Here is a 25,532-nt window from a genome sequence, read left to right on the forward strand (position 1 = left end):
CCTAGTGTCAGTTATCTGTGGAAGAAAGAGGCATCATAACTGCCTCAAACCAGCAGAGGGCACCAAAGAGCCATGAACCTTGACTCCGGGGGCTGAAATCGGGAATCTTGGCGGGTAATGAGGGACCCAGGAGACTTAAAATCTGGGAGGAAAGAAGTGGAGACCTCTCTAGACCAATTTTGTAAAGTTGTGCAATTCATGTGCGATTTCTGTTATGTATCCTCAACTCATTGCCTAGGACCCAGAGGTTCAGGCACCCCGAGTCCTGTGAGCAGAAGCATCTAGGTAGGGGTTGGGAGAGAGGCTGGTTGTTAAGCTGGTTTCTTCAAGAAAGAGGAGACCCCCATTGAATGCCTTCATCAGTCTCACCAGGAATTCCTTCTCCCCAGCACCCAGAACCCTCAACCCCAAAGGATCTCAAACTCTGTGCTTGGTGATCCTCCTGCGGCTGCCCTCCTCTTCGCTATTTGAAGCCCTCCAGTTGAGTACTTCTCTTTCCGGAGGGGAAGAGAAGATCAACAAAGGAAGGAGTCATTTACTCCTGTCCTCCACCAGCTGAGGACTCCAACACAGCCTGGCCCCACTATGTGCTGGGTGAGGCCCCCTGGCGGGGGCCTCAGGCCAGTACAGGAAACAGCTGGAATTCTCCAGCTTTGCCTTTAGTAGGTGGGAAGTGGAGTGATTCCTTCCCCACCTCCAGCATTCATTAGTCAGTTGAGAATTCCCAATTTGAGAATCCAGAGGTTAGATTCTGGGTGTGGAATTAACAAGAGAGAGAGGGGAAAAAAAAGAAAAAAGGATTTTAAGCTTTTTGATTCCATGAACCACCGCCTGCCCACCCCCTCCTCTCCCAAACACGCTTACACACACCCAAACACAGACAAACACTCACACACCCTTCCCCACCACAGTCATCCCCTGGGCTAAATCTGGTCCTCAGCCCATGCCCCGCCTCCCCAATCCACTGCCTAGTTCGGTAGCCTGGGACCAGGGCTGTGTATATAGATGGGAGGGAGGTGCGGGTGGGCCGGGGTCCCGCCGTCTCTGCCCCAGCGCCTGCGACTCTCACGTTGTTACCCGCTTTGCCCTCCACCGCTTTCTCTCTTGGCGCTCTGTCCATCTCAGTTGCAGCGAGGGGTGTGAGTGTGAGTGCGCGCGCACTGGGGGGGCAAGGGGAGGGCTGTGGAGGGAGGCGCCGTCGGAGGGAGAGTAGACGTCAGGAGGAGGGACGGAGGGAGAGAGGGAAGGAAGACAAGCGGGGAGAAAGGGAGAGCAGAGAGCGAAAGAGACCCGGAGAGATAAAGCTCGAGGCGAGAAATAATAAAAGGGCGAGGGGGAAGAAAGGGGGGCGAGGGAGAGGGAGAGAGAGAGAGACGGGACCGCGAGGAAGGAGAGATAAAAGAGAAGCGCAGGGAAGGGAAGTGAGTTTGTGCGCGCGAGTGAGTGTGCGTGTGAGTGTGCAGGGGCGGGCGCGGGCGGGCGCGGGCGGGCGGGGGGCGGGCTCCCGGGCTCCCCTCCTCCCCAGCCCGCTCCTCTCGCTCCCTCGCCAACTCCGGGCCCCAGCCGCGGGCGGGCGCACGGCGGAAGGACAGCATGCTGAGCCTCCTCGTCTGGATCCTCACTCTCTCCGACACTTTCTCCCAAGGTAAGCTCCCCACCCCCCTGCTCCGCCCGCTCCTGCCCTTGCTCCCCCTCACGCTTCCCCCCCGGGGGCCGGAGTGTGCGCCCCGACCCGTGGAACGCCGAGGGGCTCGGCCGCCGGCGGCGGGTCCCCGGGGGTCGGGACGCCGCGAGGTGGGGGCTGGGTCCCCGCGCGGAGTAACGGGGGCTGGCGAGGAGGAGTTTTCCGTTGATTTGCCCAAGTTGTTTCCTCTGGCTGCGCGGGAGAACGGAGAATCGGGGCCGCAAGGGCCGGGGGTCGGGGTGAAAAAGGGATCCGACCGCTCAAAGTCTCTTCCGGAGCCTCTGGCAGCTCTACTCACCTCCACCCTCCGAGACCCGGAGTCCGGACGCCTGGGTCCCGGCGGGGGGAAGGCTGGGAAGAGGGTGGGATCTCAGATTCGGGGGGCCGAGGTGCGCGGAAAGCGGGGGACCCAGGCTCCCGAAGATGTAGCTGAGGGAATCCCGGCCCTCCTTCAGCCCAGCCCCTGGCGTGGCTGAGTCTGAGCCGCGGCTCCAGCCTGCCTGGGGCTGCCCCCTCCAGAGGAAGGGAGGGGTGCCTCGGGGCCTCTGGTGGGGATTTGAACCCTTGCCCGCGGAGGCTCCCAGTCGGGAGTGGAGTTCCAAAGGCAGCTTCGGGCCCGCTGGGTATGGAAGTGGCCATTCGCGGGGGCGGCGGGACTGGGGGCGGCTAACACCCTTGGGTCAGAAAAGTACCGATGTCGGGGCTTTATTTGGGACCGGCTGGGAAGAGCCTGGGAGATGGAGGAGAGGCTGAGAGATGCGGGAGAGGCTGAAAGAGATGAGGATGTTAGTGCTCCCAAGGCTGGGCTGGGGGGCGGCAGGGGGACTGAAGAGACCGAGGGTCAGACTTCAGCCCCTACTGGGGTCTGTTTCTTGTCTCTTGGATCTGACTCTAAGGAAGACTTAACCCTGCTGAACTAGCCGCCCCCCCCCAACTCCACCCCCACCCCCACCCCCAAGATGGAGCTGACACACAGAGATTGACATACAAACACCAAAAACCAGCCCTAGACACTGAGACAGACTATTCACCTACTGAGACAGACATACCCGCGAGCATTCCCCACACGGAGACAGACACATATACACAAAGACATTGACACATCCGAGGAAGACAGATTCCTCCCCCGTATCGGCGTGTTCATGCACCCAAACACACACACCACAACTCACAGACACAGGACATGGATGCAGTCGGGCATTTGCGAGGACACGACATGGACCCACACACAGAAACCCTTCTGTGAATCCCAACCCTCCAGGAAACAAAGAAACTTGAACAGGCATTCCTATAGGCAGATACCTATGGAGATGTTCAGGCAACAAAATGGAGGAGGTGGTCTCCTCTTGGGTGGCTTTGGGAGGGTGGATCTGGGAAGAGGAAAGTTATGGGCACAGAGCACCCCCAGGCGCGGCCCTGCTATCGGTTCCCTTCCTGGCCTGGTGGGTGTGTGTTAAGGGGTGGGATGTTGTATTGGACCCCTCCCCTCTCACCCTGGCGGGCCCTCCCTGGCTCTGAAGGCTGATCCTGGCTGAGTTGGTGGGGGCGGGCCTCCAATCATGTCCCCTAAGGCTCCCACCTCCCTGCGTCACACACACGCATACTTAGCATTTGGGTAGGGCCCACGTTCATAGTGTGAGTGGGGTGGAAGTGGTGCTGGGGGAAAAGGAGGCCTGGTCCTGGGGTTGGCAGGCCAAGCCAGCCACTTGGCAGAAAGTTGGGAGGATGACTTAAGTTCTGACTTTGTTCAGCCAGGCTGCTAGAGGAGGGGGAGGGGAGGAGGGCCCACCGCAGTGGGGGAGGGGTCAGCTGGGTCAGTACTGGTATGTGCTGGGGGCCAGCGTCTGTCTGCCCCTTTCCTGCAGCCTTAATGTGTCAGCAACATGGATACGAACAAGCTTCAAGGAACAAAAGCTGCAGTTCGCAAACAGGAGAGTCATGTGGACTGAGGCAGGATGGAAGGGTCCGAGAGAAGAGTGTTGGTTGCCTTTCTGTCTTGGTGGGGGAGGGGTCAGAGGTTAGCTGAGCTTCCATCACCCATCCTCCTGCAGGGGTGAAAGCAAGACCTGATGAAAGTGTACAAAAGTAGTTGGGGGTGGGAGGGGGGATACCAAAGGGAGCGAAAGGGAGAGGATAGAGCAGAGGGGAGAGGAAGTCACTCCTGAGTGTTCCTGGGAGACTGAGCAGAGACTGGAGGGGAGGCAAGGTTGGAAGGAGTGGGGACCTGGGGAGACAGGGATGCTTACGGGACAGGGCTGGAGAGGAGGGAGGTGGTGACAGGACCTCTCTCCTCAGCCTTCATCCTTAGAAAGAAGGAGTTGTAGGCAGGGACTGGGGCTGTGAGGGGAGAAACTGAGGGGGGTCACCAGACGTTTGGGGGAGGGTGATGGGCAAGTGTTGAGAAGGTGGGAGGAGAAGGCAGTTGAATTGAGGGGAGCGGAGAGGAGAGAGGAAAGGAACGTTCGGCCTAGGCAGAGAAATAAAAATCGCGTTTTAAAGAATTTCAATGGGCTTCATCAATCTTCATTTTTCACTAAATAATTTTCTGTATCTTATCTAAATGAAAACCATTATCCTTCCCCCCGTTTCCATCATGCGCTGGCTCCTCAGACTGATTGCGCTGAAAATTGAAATATTTATTCATTTTCTGGGAGATTTTCTCGCTCCCCAGTCTCAGGGAGGAGAAATTGAAAAAGAAAGATTATAGCTAATCAGAGCAATGTGGGATGACAGGCCGGCTCGGGGCGGGAGCTGCCTCCAGGGGAGGGTGGAGGTGGGGGTAGGGGGAAAATATGTCCCTCCAGCTCCTAGATGTCCCCTGGGCATCCCTGCCACCACTTGGCAAGGTGGCAAGGAGTAAAGGGAAGAGGCCCCAGGGCCTCCTAAATTCCCAGTAATCAACTGCCTGAGAACAGCTACACCCAGACAGAGAACAAGAGTCTGGAAAGAAGAGTAGCTGGGAATGGACTCCCTTCTCACCGTGCCCCCTCCTCCCCACCGCCCTGCCCCCCACCCCCCCCACCCCCGCACCACACACACACTTCAGATGGCCCACATTTCTAACCCAAAGCAGGATCTTGAGGCTGGGAAAGAGCAGGGGGAGACATGGCAGAAATCAGGATACCTGGTCCCTCTCCTTGACCTTGATTGGACTTCTGCTCAGACCCCGAGAGAAGGGTGTAAACCCAGTTTTCAGGGCCTAGCATTACCTCCAGCTATTGCTCTGGACCCCAGAAGATCCTGGATCAGGAAGAGGAGGAGAACGTGTCTCGGCCTCCCACCTTCTGCTGGCTCCCATGGTTTCATGGTTGGTTGTCTCCTCTGCCCTTGGCTCTCTGGTGGGTAGGAATGAAGCAGCCCAGCTTTGTCCCTGGCTCTCACCCCATCTTGACCTGAGAACCAAGTGCTCTGATGGAAGCTCCTGTAGAGCTTTATATCCTTGGGAACTAAGTCTTCATTTCTCTTTTATCCTTTCACTTTCTGACACGATGCTAAGTGTGCAATAAGTGCCCTTAAATATCTGATCAATTGATTGACTCGGTGAGAGCGCTACGATGTTGGAAGGAGGCAGTACTAAACGGTGGTTAAATCACAGACTCCTGTCCAGCTCCCTGGCTAAACCCCTTTCCTCCCAGGCCGCTGGATAGTTGTGTCAGTGTGAACAAGCTGTGTGCTTTCTCTGTGACTCAGTTTGCTCGTCTATACAGTCAGGATAGAAATAACATTTCATAGGGTGGCAATGGCGTGTTAATCCACATAAGGTGCTTGGAGCAGGGTCTGGAAAGACATGCCCTGCCAGTGCTTCTGTTAGGACTTTGTGGCTGGACACGGGCAGCCCAGTTGCTTGCTGCCTTTCCAGCTCCTCCTTCTCTTTTTGTTTTCTCTCCAGCTGCCCAGATTCTTGGTCCTGGGCTCCAGCATCTCTGCTTTGTATCTCTTGTGGAGAGAACTGGGTTGTGGAGGACCCAGAAGGGGAGGCTAACCAGCCTTGCTTGGTTGGCAACCTCAGGAAGGGTTTGGGGAAGAAGAGGACCAAATGGAAGAGGTTGGCATTCTAGTGAGAAGGAGCCAAAGCTCTTATGAGAAATGAGGAACACTAGCCCCGAGGTGGCAGCATTTCAGAGTCTGGAAATCATACGGATCATTTATGGAGCCCTTGTGCTAACTACTTTATTTGCATTATCTAATTTAATCTGTACAACAGGCCCCTGAGATCGGCTCTGTAATTATCCCCATTTCATGGCTGAGAAATCGAGGTTTAGACAGGTTGGGTATCTTGACGGTATTAATGGTTGGGGAACCAGCTCCCCTCAAGTACTGCCCCCACCTTTCTTTGACTGGGATCCCACATGCCAGCAGGGACAGATGCTGAGCCAGGACAGGGTCCTTCCTGATCCAGAGCTGAAGCAGAACTCAGAGGGAAAAGGAGAGAGTGCTCATAAATGGAAATTCATTCAAATTCCTAAAACCATCCTCCGTTCTGAGATTCTGTCCTACATTTTTGGGTGTTGAACAGGTTTTTCTTTGGTAATATAACAGTGCCCATAAATGTCTTTTAATTTTTTGTTTGTTTATATTTTTGTATTTATTTGATTGCTGCAGGGTCTTAGTTGCAACAAGTAGGGTCTAGTTCCTTGATCTGGGATTGAACTTGGGTCCCTTTCATTGGGAGCATGAAGCCTTAGTCACTGGACCGCCAGGGAAGTCCCGTATAAAGGGCTTTACTTGGCCAATGGAAAGGTTTGCAGTTGCAAATTACATACAGCCTTTACAGGTCCATGAGCTGCAAACTTGGGAACTACCCCTGCAACATGCAAGATTGACTTGTGGACAGTCATGCAGGGGGTGGGGTGCTGAGTAGGGGCCTGGGGAGAAAACCAAGACAGTCAGCTTCTAACTCAGCCCAGTCCCTGGCAGACACAGAGGCTGGGGTCTGGTGTTCTCATCTGCTTTGGCAGGCCCTGCCTGCCCTAGGGTAGGGAAAAGTGACTGTAGGAGAGGTGGTCTCCCAACCAAAGCCTCAAAGTGACTTCTTGTCGAATCCCTACTGTGCGCTCTTCACACTCGTTGTTGTTTATTCCTTATAACAACACCCTTGTGAAGGAAATGTTACCCCCATTTTAAGGATGAGGAAACCAAAGCCAATTTTAATTAACTTGCTCAGGGCCATCCCTGGAGTATTAGATCTCAGATTCAAACTCTTTGTTTTACTACAAAGCCCATGGTCCCCTGGGCACCCTCCGCGGCAGAGGCACCTGTGCAGTGGCCTCCCTTCGGTTGAGGTGGCTCTGGAGGGGAAAAGAGGGCATCTTCCTGCTCTTCTTCCCCACGGTGACCCCGTGCTCCTCCTGGTGCCTGGCTCAGCCTGCTCCCCAAGGGCTCAGCCAGGACGCCTAGCCCACCTGCATCTTGCTGTCTTGCTTGGATGACCATCTGTTTTATTTAGTGGGGAAGGGAACTCCTTGTCTGTCAGGAGCAGGAGGTTTACAAGGCCGCAGATCTCTTCTTCCCACTTGTAGAGTCTTTTTAACTTTGTATTGTTTAGTCACTGGGTTGCATTGGATACTTTTGTGACTCCATGGACTGTGAGCTGCCAGGCTCCTCTGTCCATGGGATTTCCCAAGCAAGAATCCTGGAGTGGGCAGCCATTTCCTTCTCCAGGGGATCTTCCCCACCCAGGGTTCAAAGCTGCATCTACTGCGTTGGCAGGCAGATTTTTTTTTTTTTTTTTTTTTTTTTTTTTAGCCACTGAGCCACCAGGGAAGTCCTGTATTTATATAGTGCGTTCCAATTTTAGCAACTTTTTCACATGTACAGTCTCATTTGGTAGATATATTACAACTGTCCTATGATATGGGCAGTGTAGTTATTATTTCCCCCATTTAATACATAATAAAACAGTCTTAGAGAGTTGAAATGACTTGCTAAGAGGAGGTTGGGCTGGAGGGAGGGGATAGGGGGCAAATGCCTCCATCATCCCAATTTTGGGGATGGTTTCCAAACAAGGATAGGGACATTCCTGTCCATGCATCCAGAACTGGGAAGGCTATGTCCCCTCCCTACCTACCAGCTCCTGCCTGGTTTCTTCTCAAGGCCTCCAGGCCACTTTACTTGGCCCTGTCCTGGAAGATGCTTTGACCTGGAAAGGGCTGGGATTGGGGGCAGGGGAGCAGCAGGCAGTGGTCAGCAGGAAAGAAGAAAGAGGCTGCCATGTCCTCAATTCTGAAATGTAATGTCAAAGAGAAGCTGTCTCAGGAGTCAGGAAAGAAAATGAGTCCATTCTAAGTGAGAGAGAAGGTGGTTCTCTTCTGTGGAGAGCCTGCTTTGTATTTTGCTTGCATTAGTGACTCATTTAATACCAACAGTAAGGACTTGCCAGGCAGTGTAGGGGTTAAGACACTGTGCTCCCAATACAGGGGGCATGAGTTCAATCCCTGATCGGGGAACTGGGATCCCACATGCCTCCCAGCCAAAAATAAAAAATAATTTTAAAAATTTCTTTCAAGTACCAACAGTAACCTGTTAGGAGTTATCCCCATTTTGTGAGTGGACAAAGAAAAACAAAGAAAGAAGTTAAGCAGATTGGCCAACGGGATCTATATAAGTAGTGACAGAGCCAGGACCGGATCCCAAGCAGGGAGGTTGGAGTGGGAGGCAGGAATGATTCCAGAGAGAAGCCCCTGAAGACCGATGGGCACACCCACCCGTTCCACACTGCCGCGGCACGCAGCTCTCACTCTGCAGTGTGTGTGTCCACATGCACACGTGTAGATTCCCTCGTGGTCTCCTGCACACTTGCATACACAGCCGCTTCTCACCCCCATACACCTATGAACAGGTCTCTCCCTTTCCCCCGGCCCATCCATTCACCAGAGAATACAGCCGTGTTCTGTGTCCCATTCCCTTGCCAGCCATGGCAGCCATCCTTTGAAGAGTCTTTGAAGGCACCAGCTTGTGTCTTGTCTTGCTCTGAAGATGCACACACTACAAGGTTAAGAAAGTTAGAAACCTCAGGTTCCCCATTGTGTGATTCTGGTCTCTCTCTATCCTGCAGCCCCAGCTCTTACACCTTCCCACCCACTGATTCACAGACAGTGCAACCTGACCGAGTTCTTTGAGCTCCCGGGATGAAAGCTGACTTTCTTTTTTGCTGAAGATCGCATTTTTCTTTTTCTATCCTGCTCTCCCCCACCCTGTATCAACTCTCTCCAAGCTCCCAATTTCTCCCCCTCCACATTTAATTTCTCCAGCAACTTTTATTAACCTCTGTAGTCTCAGGGAGCTGAAGCCTCATTCCTCTCTGCCCTCCTTGAGTCCATTTAACAAAATTGGGATCATATTGAAATAAATGGGCCTTGTAGCCAGCCAGCTTCCTCAGGATTCAGGGTCTTAAATCCAGGGTGGAACTCTGTAGTACTCCCTAGCAAATCCCATTAGTTTCCCAGGAGATGCTGCTGCTGCTTCATTCCTCCAGGGCCCTGACTCTGGGAAGGTGATGGAAGAATCTCCCAGAAGGTCATGGGGAGTGGGTTTGAGGCAGCAAGGGACAGCAGGTATCAGTGCTCTGTGCTGGCAGGGCTGTTCCCGTAGCCTGCCCCGCTCCAGGCCAGATTAGGAGTCACACATCCCTCTTCCCAACTGGCCATGTGATGCTTTTCTTCTCTGCCTCTTCTTTCCTTCTGAAGCAGTTGCAGGAGTCTATCCTCACTGTGTGGGAAGAGAGTCTGGACTTGGTTCCTTTATCCCACAGAAATGTGTTTTGTGCTTATGCTGTGTTCCAGGCACTAGTGTTGCCAAAAGAATAAAATACTGCCTTTGCCTTTAAGGGTCTCACTTTGTGATTTAGATGCAAAGTACTTAGCTTCCGGAGGTGTCAGTTTACTCTTCCATAAAATGGGGAGAATTAGTTTTTTTCCAAGTCAGCAAATGTACATTACTATATATGAAACATACATTATGTAGGCATTATGGGGAATTAAAAAAAAAAACCCACAATATCATATGGTCCCTTCCCTTTAAGAAACTAAGATGTACAAATATATGCAAAGGTTCCAGGTAATGCTAAGTGAAGTCGCTCAGTCGTGTCTGACTCTTTGCGACCCCATGGACTGTAGCCTACTAGGCTCCTCTGTCCATGGGATTTTCCAGGCAAGAGTACTGGAGTGGTTTGCCATTTTCTTCTCCAGGGGATCTTCCCAAGGTAATGCTAGGCTGGGTGCATTTGGTGCCAGGAGAGCAGTGTGCGCAGTCAGAGCTGGGGAGCTTGCTGTGGGCTGAAGAGGCCAGGAAAGGCTTCATGGAGGAAGCCGGTCTAAGGATGGACAGGATGTGGATGTGGCAGGAAGAGGGAGAGCATTACCAGGCCGGCTGAACTTCCCGAATCAAGGTGTGGCTGCCGGAATGCGCAAGGTCCATGGAGGCTGGTGGCAGCTGAGGATTTGGGTTAGGGAGAAATAATGAAGGTGATCCAGAACAGTAGTCTGGGGCCTGACCCAAAAAAAGCCTGGAAATGCCAGGCCTGAGACCCTCCTGTAAGAAGGAAGAGACAGGGATTTCTGTTTTTAAAGCAAAGAGAAAGAGAACTTGCTCAATCGTGTCCGACTCTTTGCAACCCCATGGACTGTTGCCCACCAGGCTCCTTGGTCCATGGGATTTTCCAGGCATGAATACTGGAGTGGGTTACCATTTCCTTCTCCAGGGGAACTTCCTGACCCAGGGATTGAACCCAGGTCTCCGGAATAGCAGGCAGACGCTTTACCATCTGAGCCACCAGGGAAGCCCTTTTAAAGCAAAGGAAGTGTTAAAAACTTTGTGATCCCTACTTCATTCTTCACCCAACCCTCCTCTCCTCTTAAACTCCTCATCTGTTGGAGCCACTATAGAGGTTTGTGTGCCTATACGCTCAGTCCCTCAGTCATGTCCAACTCTTTGTGACCCCCATGGACTGTAGCCCGCCAGGCTCCTCTGTCCATGGAATTCTCCAGGCAAGAATACTGGAGTGAGTTGCCATGCCCTCCTTCAGGGGCTCTTCCCGATCCAGGGCTCAAACACCCATCACTTGCGTCTCCTGCAAGGGCAGGCGGATTCTTTACCACTAGTGCCACCTGGGAAGACCACTGTTGAGATTTACAGCCCCTTAAGTTGGCAAAAAAAAAAATGAAATGGGCAGATGGTCGGGTTTGACTGGGTAGAAATGGGCAGAAAAACTTAAAATCAGTTCACCTTGGGAAGTCTCAGATCTGTGACCAGAGTTGGGGAGGCTTGAAATGATGAGATCTTTTTTCTCTTCGAATCCTCAGGTCTAATAAGATAAAGAGGCAGAGTTCAGTGGTGAGCGCTGCAGCTTGGTGGATACCTAGGTTCTTTGTCCTATGTTCTTTGGGAGCCTGGGCTGGGTCTGCACTGCCCAGAGTCTAGGGGAACCACCTGGTTTCATCAGAGGGCCAATCTGGATTTATTTAGTCCCTGCAGGGTCAATCCTGGGCCATTTCCTCTGGTCAGTGGCCAGAGATGTGTGTGCATTTGGGGGCTGAGCCTAGGAGATTCTTCAAACCTCTTCAAGGAAGCTGTCTCTGGCTTTTCAAATGGAAACCTTTGAAGATTCCCACCATGGGAGTGAGCTATAGGGGTGAGTGCCAGTGTCCCACTAAGCTGGTGTGTTTTTAATGGCTGGGCTGGGCTGGGTATGCATGTAGGCACCAGAAATCCAAGGTAAGTGAGATTTGGTCCTTGTCCTTGAGCTACTCTGGGGCGGGTGTGGGAGATGGATGTATAAACACATATTGACAATACTATAAGATAAACGCTGGAAGAGAGGTATGTGAAAAATGCTGAAGTCTAGCTATCGGAGAGTGGGGAGTGGAAGAGGCCGCCTGGCAGGGGGAGGGCACAGCCACAGATGTGAGGCCGGGGCTGCGGCTGGAGCCTCTGGAATGCAGCGCTGTTCAAGATATCCCGGCTCGGACAATCCCTGATTGTGCCCCCTGCTCCGGATGGAAGGAGCTGAGGAATCCGAAGGAGTGAGCGAGGTCCCTCCCGAGGATTATGATTTCCAGGAACAAAGGCAGTTTATATAAAGCGTGCTTTCCCCAGATCTCCCAACCTCTTGTGTCCAGTTCCCTCTTCCCTATCCCTACTCCCACCCTACTGAGCTGATTTCTAAATTAACTTTGTCCTTGGTTGAGTCCCCCCTCCCCTTTCCTGAATTCTCCCAGGAACAGCCTGGGGCCCTGCTCGCTCCATTACCCAGCATTGTCAAGCCATGAGGTGCTTTTAACTGCTTCTTCCCATTCGATTCACTTAACTGGGAGGTTATTAAAAGGAAAGAAGCTGAGATGGGCAGATGGGGGCAGAGAGAGAGAGAGAGAGACAAGGGAGCGGGAGCAAGCAGACTGGTTAGGTGAAGCCCCAGAGAGAAGTCGGGGTTTTCTTCTTTGTGATTCCCTAGTCGTCCAGTGGACTCCTGGGTTTTAATCCCAGACCCTGAGCAATTGACCTCAAACCCTGTGTTCTGCTCTGAGCCTCAGCCCCTACCTCCTTGGAAATCTATCTGCTTGACCGCACTGTGGGGATGGTTTGAGGGGACTCCCAGAAGCCCCTGAAGCCCGCTCCATCTTTGTCCACCACCTCTCCCATAATCCTGTTGCCAGCGCTGCCGGCTCTCCAGCCTCCATCCCCAGTCGGCTACTGCCTGGATGATGTTTGATTCTACACTGATGTGCCTATCACCCTGCACACATCTGGGACTTCTTCCCTTACCAGGCCGTTGGTGAAGTGAGAATACAAATTCATTTTAATGTCAGTTTGAGCCAAATATAATTAGAAGGGAAAATATGACTTGGCAAAAAAAAAAAAAATTTAATGCATTGCAAAGCAAGTTGAAATGACTTCTGGATTATCTGCATTGCTGCTGCTCTCCATTTGTGCAGAAAATTGAGAGAGGAGCCCGTAGAGCCCGTAAAGCCCGTATCTAAGGGATTTGGTTTGTGCATGTTGCCTTTGGTTTCATACCAGGGTCGTGTCCTAAGCCTGGTCTCTTTCAACACACCCTTGGAATTGGATAACGCCTCAAGTGCCCTGGGACCTCCTGACCAGAGGGCCTATGGGAAAGGCAGAGAGGCTGCCACCCGCGTGAGCAGGACCAAGTCATTTCACTAGAGCCTCAGTTTTCTCATCTATAAAATGGAGACAATAAGACCTACCTTAGAAGGTTGCTGTGAGGACTGAATGAAGGAATCGATGTTAAGGAACAGTATTTGGAACACAGTCAGTTTTCAGTAAATCATATTGCACAGTGCCTGTTTTTTTATAGCTCATAGTCCAAGGCAGATCAGTAGGATGAGTGAAGAACAAATAATGGTGCAAATACAGATAAGTCAATGTGAACCAAGCCAGTGATGTTGGTAATCCCTGAATTTATGGTCTCTGGAGTGCCGTGCAGTGGGAGCTTTGAGATGGCAGCAAATAGAAAGCACCTTGCTTTAGAATTAGGTCTGATCCTGGCTCTGAAATTTCAGTGGGCTCTTCATTTTTGTGAGCCTTAGTTTCCTCATCTGTTAAATGGAGTGATAGCAACAATTTACCTCTACTTTAAGCCCTGGGAAAGCACTCCTTGGGCAATGCACAGTAAGCAGGACCAGAAGGTTTAGGTTTAAATCCCTATCTCTCCACAAGGTTTCAACTCAGTATGTTAGAACAGTGATTCTCAAACTCCAACATGCTTGTGAAGCACCTGGGGAATCTGGTTAAAAAGTGCAGATTCTGATTCAGAAGATCTGGGGTCGGGCGGGATTTCTGTGTTGGCACCAGGCTCCCAGGTGATGCCAATGCTGCTGGTCCTTGGACCACACTCTGAAGTGTTAAGAGGATGTGTTTCCTCTAGGGAAATAGAGCTTCAGCTTTCTAATGGGAAGCAAGGAAAAATAGAACTCATTTACCTGAATTCACTTTTGGTTGTATAACGGAGCCTGGATGGGTCATTGATTCAGGACCATCGATATGTTTGTTTTAGAGAGGCAAGCTGTGCGACAGGAGAAGGGGCAGTGCGTGCCTCAAGCCTAACCTGCCCAGCCTTATTCCCACCACCTCCCACGCTCCCAGCTACCTCTATTTCACCCCTCCAAGTGTTCACCAGCTGCTGGCTGCAAAGTTGAAAAGCAACTAGCCAGTATGTTGGTGGAGACATGCCTCCTCCATGCCCGAGCCAGTCAGTCCTCAGTCAGCCTTCTCCCTTCATTTTTTAAATGAGAAGAGTGACTCCTCAATAACCCAGCTCTCATTTGGTGCGGTTTTAGGGGGAAAAACATTTTGACTGAGCTGCTAGCCAGGGCCTAGGCTTTGTTGGCTTTGGCTTGAAGGTTTGATCATGAGCAAAGTGAGATCTGGGAAAGAAGGTGGATTGTAGACCTACTTGGGGTCATGGTTTTCAGGGAGGAATGGAGGACCACCCCTGGGCAGGTCATTTTCTCACACTCATGTAGGCCTAATGGTTGTTCAGGCAACATGATGAGCTGACTCACTCCCTCCCTTGGTGATCTGGGTGCAGAGCCTCAGGCTGTCGAGACAGGTCCACGGGCCAGAGAAGAGCGCCTCTGCCCTCAGAGTTTTCTGATATAATGGGACAAGTTTGCTCCGTATATCTAGGGAATCCTGCCCACTAGGGGAAAGAAGAACCTCCAGAAAACTGACTACACTTTCAGCCACCTCCAAGTGCAAACTACGCACATCCATCCTGAGGAGTTTCAGAGTAAACAAAGAAGGAGGTAGGGTCAGTCAGACCAGGCTTCCTAGAGCATAGATCCTAGGGTCAGGAGTGAAGGTGGAGGGATGATTCTGCAAGAATCTGAACACCTCTGGACTCTCAAGATCTCTCTCTTTAGGCAGGACCAATTTGAATCAACCTGGATGCATCCGTGTTTGTCCTTTTTCTGAAGAGAAGGGAATTTCGTTTGCTCTCTCTGCCTGCTCACCTTCATATCAATTAATCCCTGGCAAGCAGAAAGTTCTTTGTGTCTAACCCCAACCCTTCCTGCTCTTCCATGGAAAAAAAAAAGCTGTCTTATTTGAGACTATAATTGAGTAGGAGTCCAGTATTCTTTATGCCTGGAAAAATAACATTTCCCCTTTTTCTCTCAGTGCAAGCCTAGAGAGGCCAGAGGTGACACTGTCTTTGAGGCCTCAGTTGAGGTTGAGCAGCTTGTCTCTAGGGAGCAGGTCTACTTCCCAAAAAACCGCCAAGGCTCTCTATCTTGCCAGTGTCCCCAGTCAGGGCCAGAGCAGTAGTGTTCCCAGGAACCCGGCTGAGCCACCATGCCATTCCTTGTCCAGTTTCCCATTCTAGTTGCTTCAGTCGTGTCCGACTCTTTACGACACTATGGACTGTAACCATGAGGCTCCCCTGTCCATGGGATTCTCCAGGAAAGAACACTGGAATGGGTTGCCATGCCCTCCTCCAGGGCATTTCCTGACTCAGGGATCGAACTCGTGTCTCCTGCATTGCAGGCGGATTCTTTACCACTGAGCTGCCAGGAAAGCCACACAGGGATGTCCTCAACCAAGCCATCCATGCCTGGGTGGACAGGGTGGATCCCAAGTGACATCAGTGTGGGCAGAGAAAGAAAGGGATAGGGTGTCTGCCTTTGGAGATCTACTAATCTGATGGAGTGTGGACTAGGATACCAGACTGTATTGCTGCTGCTGCTGCTGCTGCTAAGTCGCTTCAGTCGTGTCCGACTCTTTGCGACCCCATGGACTGCAGCCCTCCAGGCGCCTCCATCCATGGGACTTTCCAGGCAAGAGTACTGGAGTGGGGTGCCATTGCCTTCTCCGACCAGACTGTATTAGATCAGTGCAAACTCTTAGCCCTAAGCTTGAACTTGAGGGCGGAGGCTTGGTTTCTGCTGTCAGATAGCTAGTTGTAATAGAGGAGACAGGTTGCCATCTTCCTCAGGGTCTAAACACACACAGATCATCTAAATTAGGGGGGCATTTTGAACCCTGTTGTACATTTGCACAGGAGAAGATGGAAAGAGATACTAGAGCTGTGGGATCGGTCAGGGAAGGTTTCCAGGAGGGGACAAGAAAGGAAAATGGACCCCAGTGGGAAGGACTGGTAGGGCAGGACCCAGTGGGAAAGAAGAGACTGTTCTTACAGGAGGGTTGGGTGGGAGAAGAGTGGGAGCTGGATGGGGGAGGGCTATCCAGCTAGGGCCCTGTGGGCTGCTGGCTCCGGGAGCCACGAGCTGTGGTGTAGCCTTGTCAAGTCGTGGCCCCTGCAGCATTCGCACCGGCCGCGTGACATACTCCCACATGCCAAGGTGGGGAGAGGAATGGTGTTACAGCAGCTCCTGGTCCCTTGAGGACAGGGGAGAATGTGAGTCCTCAAAGAGGAGGAGCTGACATGTCTGTGGGGAGACAGGCGCCTGGCCCTCTGGTCCTTCTGGAGGAGACAGTGGGGGTGTTCCGAGTTGGCTCTGCTGTGGAGCCTGCCTGGGGGGCAGCCTGTCTTTGTCACGGGTTGCTACCCTGTTTCAAGGGTAGCCACAGCCCGAGGGCCTGGAAGTGCTGCCCGGCGGCCTGGCACGGGACAATCTGTCCACCAGCGCAGACGCGCGCTCCACTGCGCCGGGTCTCTCCCTGCCCCCAGCTGGATGCTCCCTGGACCCCTTCCTCCCGCTGTCCTTCCCTGTCTGTCGGTCTGTCACTCGGCAGGAGTGAAATGTGCCCTACTCCTGGAGCATTTGGTGCTTGATAATTTGTGGATTATAGCTAACTCTCGATAAAGATTCCCCTAATTGCTTGGCTCACCTCAGGTTCTATCATCAAAGCAAAGCCGTGAGGCCCCCCTCTCGCCCTCCTTTTCTTTTTATTATCTCTTAATTAATCACTCTGGCTTTCACACTTAGCAGATAATTACAGTCTCCTGGGCACGCAGCTCATTTTCATAACCTCCTGCTCCAAGCCCGCAGCAGAGGGGGGAGGGGAGGAAGCGGGAGAGAAGGGGAGAGTGGGAACAGAGATGCTGGAGGGAGGTGGGGGCAGCTGGCTGCAAGTGCTGAGACCAAGGGAGGGGAAGAAAGGGACGTCAGGCAGCAGCACTGAGCGGGCGCGTGGATTGCTGAGCGGAGCACCGGCCCAGAACCCCTGGTCAGCCCAGCAGGCTGGTGGAGGCTCTGCTGCTGGTGGTCAGGGATATGGTCAAGCTCCCTGGGGGAGGCTCCACCTGGTCCATCAGAGCTGATGCAGCCAGAGCTGCACATCGCTGGCTGCCTTGGCCTCCCTGGTTGTGTGGGGGGATGAGGTAGGGTGGGATACAGCAGGAGGTGGTGTGGGCTGGTGACCAGAACACTCGATGAGGAGCAAGAGATGGTCCCAGTGAAGTTCATCGACCCTATGCGGAGAAGTGAAGTCTGCAGCGGTGAGAAAGGATGACAGGGAAAGACAGGGCAGGGCCACCACCCAGTTAGGACCCACGACTTGGCCTGGGAACATTTTCTGGGGAGAGCGGGACACACATTCTGGGGCTGAATCCCAGGGCCATGTGCGCTAAGTCGCTTCAGTTGTGTCCAGCTCTTTGCAGCCCTATGGGCCGTAGCCCGTGAGGCTCCTCTGTCCATGGGATTCTCCAGGCAAGAGTACTGGAGTGGGTTGCTATGCCCTCCCCCAGGTGATCTTCCCCACCCAGGGATCAAACCTGCCTCCCTTAAGTCTCCCAGGCTAGCACGTGGGTTCTTTATCAATAGTGCCACCTGGGAAGCCCACTCAGGGAATAACCACTCCATAATGGTGATTGGATGAAGAAAGGGAAGGCCTAGCTCTTAGACTCACACCTTGCAGGTGCTGTGCCAGGAGCTGACAACATGCTCCATCTCACAGATGAGGAAAACTGTGACCCAGGAAGAAGAGGTAAGGGAGGGAGAGAGCACTGTTCCTGCTGGGCCCTCAGCCCTGGCATAACCACAAACCTTGGGGCTTTCCTTGGGCTTCCAACCTGAAGATAAACAGCAAGGAGGATGTCCAGATGATGCATTTGAGAAGACTGAGAGATAGTAGAGTTTACTCAGAGGGTTAGAGGCAGAGCGGGACTGGAACCCAAAGTTCTGGCAACTCACCGCTGTTCCCCACTGCTGTTCATCTCGTCTCTGAGGGCAGGGCTCCTGGTCTGCAGGACGTGGTGGAGAATGGGGGACATCCATTCTTTCGCTCTCCGTATGGAATTTTCTTTCTTCACCCTAGCACAATGCTTGGTCTTGAGAAAGAAAAGAATTGGGTCCTATCAACCTTTTTGCCATTAACTAGCCATGAGACCTTGGAATTGTCATATATCTGAGTCTCAGGTTCTCCGTTGGTCAATGGGAACCTTGGAAAGACTGCAGACGGTATATGTACACAGAGTTCCTGGCATATGACAGGTGCTTAACAAATGGGAGCTGTGACTGCTATTGCTATTCCTATTGTTATCACCACATGGAAGCACCTAGCCCATGACCTTAGAAACCACATCAAACAAGTTAATTTTTTAAAAAGCTGATGAAGGAGAGAGAGTGCTTTGTTCACCTTCCTCAGTAAGGGAGGGCACAAAATTTCTACACTGTGCCACTTCTGGGATGTACTCTTAAGCAGTGACAACCCAGGTCACCCTGTCCCAGTGCAATTTTTCTTTTCACAAAGAAGTTGTCTGTTTCGGCCAGGGCTACTTCCAGCTCACAGCTTATCGGCATCCAGCTCCAGGTAGGGTTGACATCCTCCCTTTGCTGACCTCTACGCCTCAGACTGCCCACTGGACCTGCAGCAGAGCCCCTGTGCCAGAGGGTTAAATGTGTCCAGTCTCACTCAGATGGTTTGTAGCTTCTGTCTCAGCTCCTGGTTTCCCAGGCTCTACCATAGGAAAGTCTACATTCAGGAGGCAATATGGAAGGAGCACTGGGTTTCGAGTCTAGCGGTGAATTTTAGCTCCATTTGTGGTTGTCGGGACGTGTGCCTTATGCGGTGACCTGAGCCTGTTTTCTTATCATAAAATGAGAAGGGTAATAATCTCCAAGATTCTGGCTGCACCGTTTTCTGACTGTTTGCCATCCGGGGGGAGTTCACATAAAGGACTGCTTCTTCCTGAATGAGGCCCTGGATCTCTCTGATTTGGTTTTTGAGCCAAAACCAGAGGGATTGATTTCAGAGAGCCAGCGTTGGGGTGCCCCTGGAGAAGCATGGTTTGTTTAGGAACCAGGGTGGAAGCAAACTTTTTATACATTTTTCAGATCTGGTCTGGACTCTGGGTAAGGACAGCAGAAGTACCCTTCTCCCTGCAAACACACACACACACAGACACACACACACACACACACACACACACAGAGTCTGCTGTCCTTGGAATGGAGATGATCCAGCCTGCTCTGGGAAGGTTGGGGACCCTGGATCAAGGATGTGGGTGCTCGTGTATGCCTGTTGATAAGAGTTTGTTCCTTAAGAAACGTGCTCTGATCTCACCCTCAACTTTAGCTTTGGTCTGTGAAAAGGTTTCGCAGAGTCTTGTGGGAACATAAACATTTGGCAGATTTCTTTCCCTGAAAGCTATTTCTTCTTTCTTTTTCTGGGAACTTTCGCCAGCAAGATCAAGGCCCCTCCACCCTCCCCTCCTCCCTCCCTTCTGCCTGAGACACCCTACCCCCTCTCTCCTCCTCCCCACAATGAAAACAAAGTCATCTGGTGGGTACTGGGGATCATCGCAGAGCAAACTCAGCCAGAAGAAAAGAGTGAGGCAAACAGATAGCTCTCCCAAGAGAAGAAATTATAAGAAGGGAGGGGAGAGAGAGAAAATAAGCAAATGGCATCAGTGGTGAAAAGTGAATTCCAGGCATTTAAAATTCTTTTGGTTTTAATCATCTCAGAGGCCGACCAGAGCTGAGCTGTTGGGGGGAAGGGAAAAAATGAAAACCAGGGCCCTCTCCTAGGAGCAAGAGCCCAGGAATTTCAGTCTGTAAAGACCTAAGGCCTGCGCTATGTAAGCTTCTCCATCCTCACCCTCCACCTCCCGCATCTGATTCTCAAAAGGGTTACCTCCTCCAAGGGCCTTTTCTGACTAACCTTCCCTTTATCTCATTTCACAGGCTTAGTTTATACTCAGTTTTAAAGCACTGACCTTTCAGTTTTCTACCAGATTGCAAGTTCCCCAAGGCCCTGGATTCTGTTTTGTTCAAAACAAAACAAAAATAACAAACAACAAACCCCAGCCTCTTTCATAAGTCATGCCCGGGCCTTCTCAGTGAGGGTCAGGGCCCCCAGAGAAGCTTCTGGGCCTGTTTTCCTCATTTGTAAAATGGATTTGAAGAGAGGAGCTGAGCCTGGAAGAATCTCCAGGAGGAACTGGGAAGCTGGGAGGGAGCCTGGCAGGTCCCGGCGCCTCCTGTGTGCTGAGTTCTGTGTTGGGTGCTTCGGTCTCGAGGCCTGTCCTTTCTTCTTGCCCCCCTCCCTCAGGGCTGGGGCTGGTTGTTAGGAAAAGCAGCAAATGGAGCCCGTGGACACCGGGGTTGGGGATTTGGGGGGTGGGTCACAGATTCTAAGTTCTTCTCGTTCCCTGGCCAGAGGGACAGGGTTGTTTAAAGGGTCTGGATATCTTGACAGCCTAGTCAGCTGATAGGTGGCGAGGCATGGAGAGGAGCCCACCCGAGGTTTCAGAAAAGTGTTAGTTGCTCAGTAGTGTTTGACTCTTTGCGACCCCATGGATCGTAGCCTGCCAGGCTTCCCTGGCCATAGGATTTTCCAAGCAAGAATACTGGAGTGGGTACCCATTCCCTTCTCCAGGGAGTCTTCCTGACCCAGGGATTGAACCCAGGTCTCCTGCACTGTAGGCAGATTCTTCACCCTCTGAGCCGCCAGGGCCTCCTCCTCTCCTAGCCTGACCCCTCCCTGTGTGCTCAGCATCTTGCTTCTTTCTGAGCGCCCTCCCTCTCCTCCCCCTCCTCCGCTATCTCCTTCACCATCTGGAGGCGGCTCTTTCCTTTCTCCTGACCACTAGGTGTTTCTCCCACTTTTCCACGTCCTCTTTCCCTTTCCCTTTCCGACTTTGTTTCTTATAATGCACCTCCCACTGTCTTCCCCCAACAGGACTATAGACATTGAAAGCTCGAGGGTATATTTGAGCTGATCTTAGATTGAGTGACCTGGATTTTCATCCTGACTCTTCTTGGGCAAGTGATATGCTATTTTGGAGCCTTGGTTTTTTCATCTGTAAAACAAGGAGTCACTAGCTTCCCGGGTGGTACTAGTGGTAAAGAACCCGCCTGCAGGAGATATAAGAGACACGGGTTCAGTCCCTGGGTCAGGAAGATCCCCTGGAGGAGGGCATGGCAACCCACTCCAGTATTCTTGCCTGGAGAATCCCTATGGACAGAGGAGCCTGGCAGGTTACAGCCCATAGTGTTGCAAAGAGTTGGACACGAATGAAGTGACTTGGCACTCACAGATGATGCCCTGGAAGTATGCTTGAGCTTCTGAGCAAAAGGGCAGGATCTGGAGTTCAGCTTGGGTTCAGATCCAGAACCTGCTGCCATCATGACCCTGTGCAGGTCCCTCTACTTTGGTGTAGAAGAATAGCAGCATCTGCTTCGTAGAGTGGTGATAAAGATTGAATTAAATAATCCGTGTAGAATGCTTCGAAGAGGTATCTGAGATGCTTTAAGTGGTTTGTGATAGCTCCTATTGCTGAATTGAATCCTAATATTTTGTGGTGTGGAGTGATGAGAAGAGCCCTTGGATTTATGAAGACCTGGGTTCAGATTCCAGCTTCCTTCCTGATTTTCTGTGTGACCTTGTGCAATTTCATTTCAAGTTGTGAAGATAAGTTAATGAAAAGTCTCTGGGGACAAGGGGACCTTCTCTCTTGATCTTGCACCTGCTCCACCCTCTGTGCCTAGAAAGATGCCTGACATGGGCACTCAGGAAATGTGTGTGACCTAAATCATAAGATACTAATCTATGAATGAGGACATTGAGGCTCTGAATGGGAAAATGAATTGGTTGAGATAGATACAGCTAATGTTTGGTGTGTTTGCATGTGTGGGTGTGTTTGTGTGTGCGTGCATGCAGGGAGAGGGGGTGCTGTTGTGTACTGTAGGATGTCTAGCAGCGTCCCTGGCTTCTGCTCACTAAAGCCAGTAGCAACACACTCTCCATTCACTGGTGTGGCAATAAAAGATGTCTCTTTACATTCCCAAGTGCCCCCGGGATAAAACCACCCCGAGAAAAAGTGAGAGTGAAAGCTGCTCAGTCATGTCCGACTCTTTGTGTCCCCATGGATTGTAGCCTTCCAGGCTCCTCTGTCCATGAAATTCTCCAGGCCAGAAGATGAATGGGTAGCCATTCCCTTCTCCAGGGGTTCTTCCCAACCCAGGGATCGAACCCATGTCTCCTGAATTGCAGGCAGATTCTTAAGCATCTCAGCCACTGGGGAAACCCAAGAATACTGGAGTGGGTAGCCTATCCCTTCTCCAAGGGATCTTCCTAACTCAGAAATTGAACCAGGGTCTCCTGCATTGCAGGTAGATTCTTTGCCAGCTGAGCTACCAGGGAAGCCCCGGAAATCAAGTCTTCTGACCCCCAATTCATAGCTTTCTCTAAAATGCCAGATTGTTGTTTATTTCTCCCTTTACCCAAGTATTTAACCTTGACCTGTATCATACAATTAAGAGAGAATGGTTTATGTTGTTGAGGAGTAAGTAGACTATTTCAATCTCTAGACCATTTTAGGAATGATTAAGTCTCCACTTAGACCATAACTTACCAACAGAGGGGCCAGGAAATGTCCGGGTAGCTGGCAAAGACAGCCACTTGGACAGTCCGTTCATGGGGAGTGAGTGGAGGCCCCGACTTTCTTTAGAAACATGTGATGAGGATTTCTGGGAGGTCTACCCCACCTCTGCCTTGAGCAGATAAAAGCAGACCCCTGTGGTGCCAGACCGTAGGACTAGCTCTTTTGGGTCTCAGGCACCTGATTCACCTCCCACTTCCCTCAAATACTTCCCTCCTCAACCTGGCCCCTACCCCCAACAGCTATAGCTGCTGAGACTTCTCTGATGTCCTTGGGCACCTTAAAGTACAGAAAAATCAAAGATTTAATCCAGCCCTTGAAAGTTGCCAATGAAAACCAAGACTCAGGAGTATAGGTGACTCACTGCCCCAGAGCAGATACTAGAAGTTCCCCCTTCACCCTGCCCTGCCCCCCATGCACAACACACACACACACACACACACACACACACACACACACACACACACGCCACCCAGCAGTTTGGAAAACTACTGCTTTATCTCCACAGACCTCCCTGTCTCCTCCCCCACCATTCCCAATTGCACAGATTAAGAAGTCCTTTCTTGGTGCCTGGGGGGTGGGGGGATGGGGAATAGATAAGGAATCTATTGCCCATTAATTGCTAGAAGAGTTGAGGCCCATAGAGGAAGGTGGTGGTCCCCAGAGAATCTTGGGTAACACTGGTCCTGGGACTACCAACAGATCACCTCCCCGCCACCCGCCGCCACCACCCCCACCACCACCAACTTCCCTTATCCTTCGACCTCTGCCCCTGTCTCTCCTAAAGGGCCTTGTCTTGCTGTCATGGCAACCAGGGGATTAGGGCCATCTAGGAAGCCCAGTGACAGGGGAGAGGGCTTAGAGGAGAGGCAGGTGAAAGGAGGAAAGGAGAGAATGAGGTGATGATAAGGAAACTGAGTCGGGTGGGGGGAGAGCAGGGCAGAGAGGAAGGTGAAAGGAAGGGAGGGGATGAGAGAAACCTCATCCATCCTAAGAGAGAGAAGGAGGGAGGGGCAGGGAGGGAAGAGAGAGAGAGAAACCTCAACTTTTATTTAAAATCAGAGAGCAGTTGTACGCCTGGAGTCGTTGCCATGGCAACGGCAAAGAAAAGGAGATAGAGAGCTTGTGAAGCCGTGAAAACCCAATAGGGGTAAATGTTTAAAGCCAGGAACAAAAACCATTCAGAGATAATTAAGTAACAGGCTGCAGGTTCCAGACTCCTGCCCATTGTCAGGGGACTTGGCCTGAGATGCCAGCTTGCTCTACCTCTCCTTCTCCCCCGCCTTTATCCTTGTCCTCACTCACCAAGAGGATTTCCAAGCAGCAGCTAGGGAGCCCCAACCCTCCTTCCAACCTTATTCCCTTTAACTGGGGACTGCCCCTCTCACTCCAGTGCCAGCTCCCTGGACCAAGGCTGGACAAGCTTTCTGTCCTCCCCTATTATGAAAAATACAGTCTTTGTAGGGAAAAAAATGCTTTGGTCAGATAGAAGAACTTGTGGATGCTAAATTGCTAGATGGACAGTTAAGTTGCGGACTTTCTTCCCTTGGAGGACTTCGAGGTTAAGGGGTGCAGATGTCGCAAGCAGGCTGACCTCTGTGCTGACTGTCACCCTCTGGGTCTCTGAAATGCTGGGGCGTCTGGGCTCTTCCTTCAGAGGTGGAAGTCTGGGAGCTTTGCTGGGGCTGTTTAACTGTGTTTAATTCTACCTCTAATTCCTCTTTGAATGCTCCTTAGGATTTTTTTTCCCAGCAGGCTTAATCTCCCCAAGCTTCAAGATGGCCAAAAGCTAAGCTGATATTTTGAGGGTTAGGTATACTCGGCAGAAATAAAAAAGGAAGAAAATGCCAAAGTACTTTTTTGTATTTTAAATGAGTCTCACTCAGTCACCTCACTCCCACCCTAGACATCACAACAACTGGCTGGCCCCTTGCCCCGTCTCCTCAGGGAAATACTCTTTTGAGTTCTGCCTCCCCCTACCTTCAGATGCCTCCCAAGAAATCCTGGATATCAGAGAAGGCTGTGATGTTCTTTCCTTCCTCTCATCTCGGGATGCAGTTCTGAACTGAAGGCCAAAATAGCTAAGTTGCAAGAGTCCTGTTTTATATCTATAGCCTTCCCCCACCCTGCCACCCACTGTTATCACCCACCTCCAGTCCATTCCTCCAGATACTCTCAATTTTATCCTTAGACTAAGCCAGCCGGTCAGAGAGTGGCAAACCGAGAATGAATGGTTTGAGCCCCTCGAAGAATTGCTTTTACTGAGCTGAGCCTTTGGCACTGTGCCATCAGCCTGCACTGAGGAATGTTCTAAGGGGCAGCCCTGTGCAATTCCTTATTTTATTTATGGTAGGGACGTTACCCAGGACATGGTTATACACAACACAGTGAACCTTGTATGGGGATCCACAGAAGAAAGTTCTGTAGTGGTACTTTTCCTAAGGTACCGGTTAGTGTTTATTTTACGGGTACTGTAAATTGCATCACTAATTCTGAATTTTTTCCTCTGCATATGCTGCTTGGAAGCTAAAGGCTAATCTTGCAGGTCCTCTCTGATGAGGGACTGAGGATCTTGTGGCAAATATTTAGTATATAACTTTACCTGTCCCTCAGTTTATTTCTCCAGTGCTTACTCTCTTTCCCTGTTTGCCTAAGCATCACCATCTGTGCACAGTGTCTCATGTCATCTCTTCATTTACTGTTTTTTTAAAAGAAATATTTACTTATTATTTGGCTGCACCGGATCTTAGTTGCAGTTGGGGGCACTTGGAAATGTAAAGAGACATCAGTGGGAACTCTTAGTTGCGGCATGTGGAATCTAGTTCCCTGACCAGGGATCGAACCTGGGCCCCCTGCATTGGGAATGCTGAGTCTTAGCCACTGGACCACCGGAGAAGTCCCAATTTATTGTTTACATAATTGACCCTGTGTGCGCTGCCTCGAGTCTTTTTTGTAATGAATAAATGAAATGAGTTAAAATATATAAAACGTATAGCATAGTGCCTGGCACACAATAAGCTAGCAGCTACTGAAATGTCAGCTACTATT

General features: G+C 51.4%; 1 protein-coding gene across 3 annotated transcripts in view; it reads left to right on the forward strand.

Moving 5' to 3' along the window:
- Positions 1,240–25,532, forward strand: part of KIRREL (kin of IRRE like (Drosophila)) — a 104,137-nt gene continuing 79,844 nt past the window's right edge. The window contains exon 1 of one of the 3 annotated variants that reach the window (XM_018046341.1): positions 1,240–1,645. In XM_018046341.1, coding sequence (XP_017901830.1) covers positions 1,594–1,645 — 52 coding nt within the window. In that variant the 5' untranslated portion in view covers positions 1,240–1,593. The remainder of the gene's footprint in view (positions 1,646–25,532) is intronic. The other 2 variants (XM_018046339.1, XM_018046340.1) reach the window with 2 other exon arrangements.

This window comes from Capra hircus, chromosome 3, assembly GCF_001704415.2.
Source record: "Capra hircus breed San Clemente chromosome 3, ASM170441v1, whole genome shotgun sequence".
Classification (NCBI taxonomy): Eukaryota; Metazoa; Chordata; class Mammalia; order Artiodactyla; family Bovidae; genus Capra; species Capra hircus.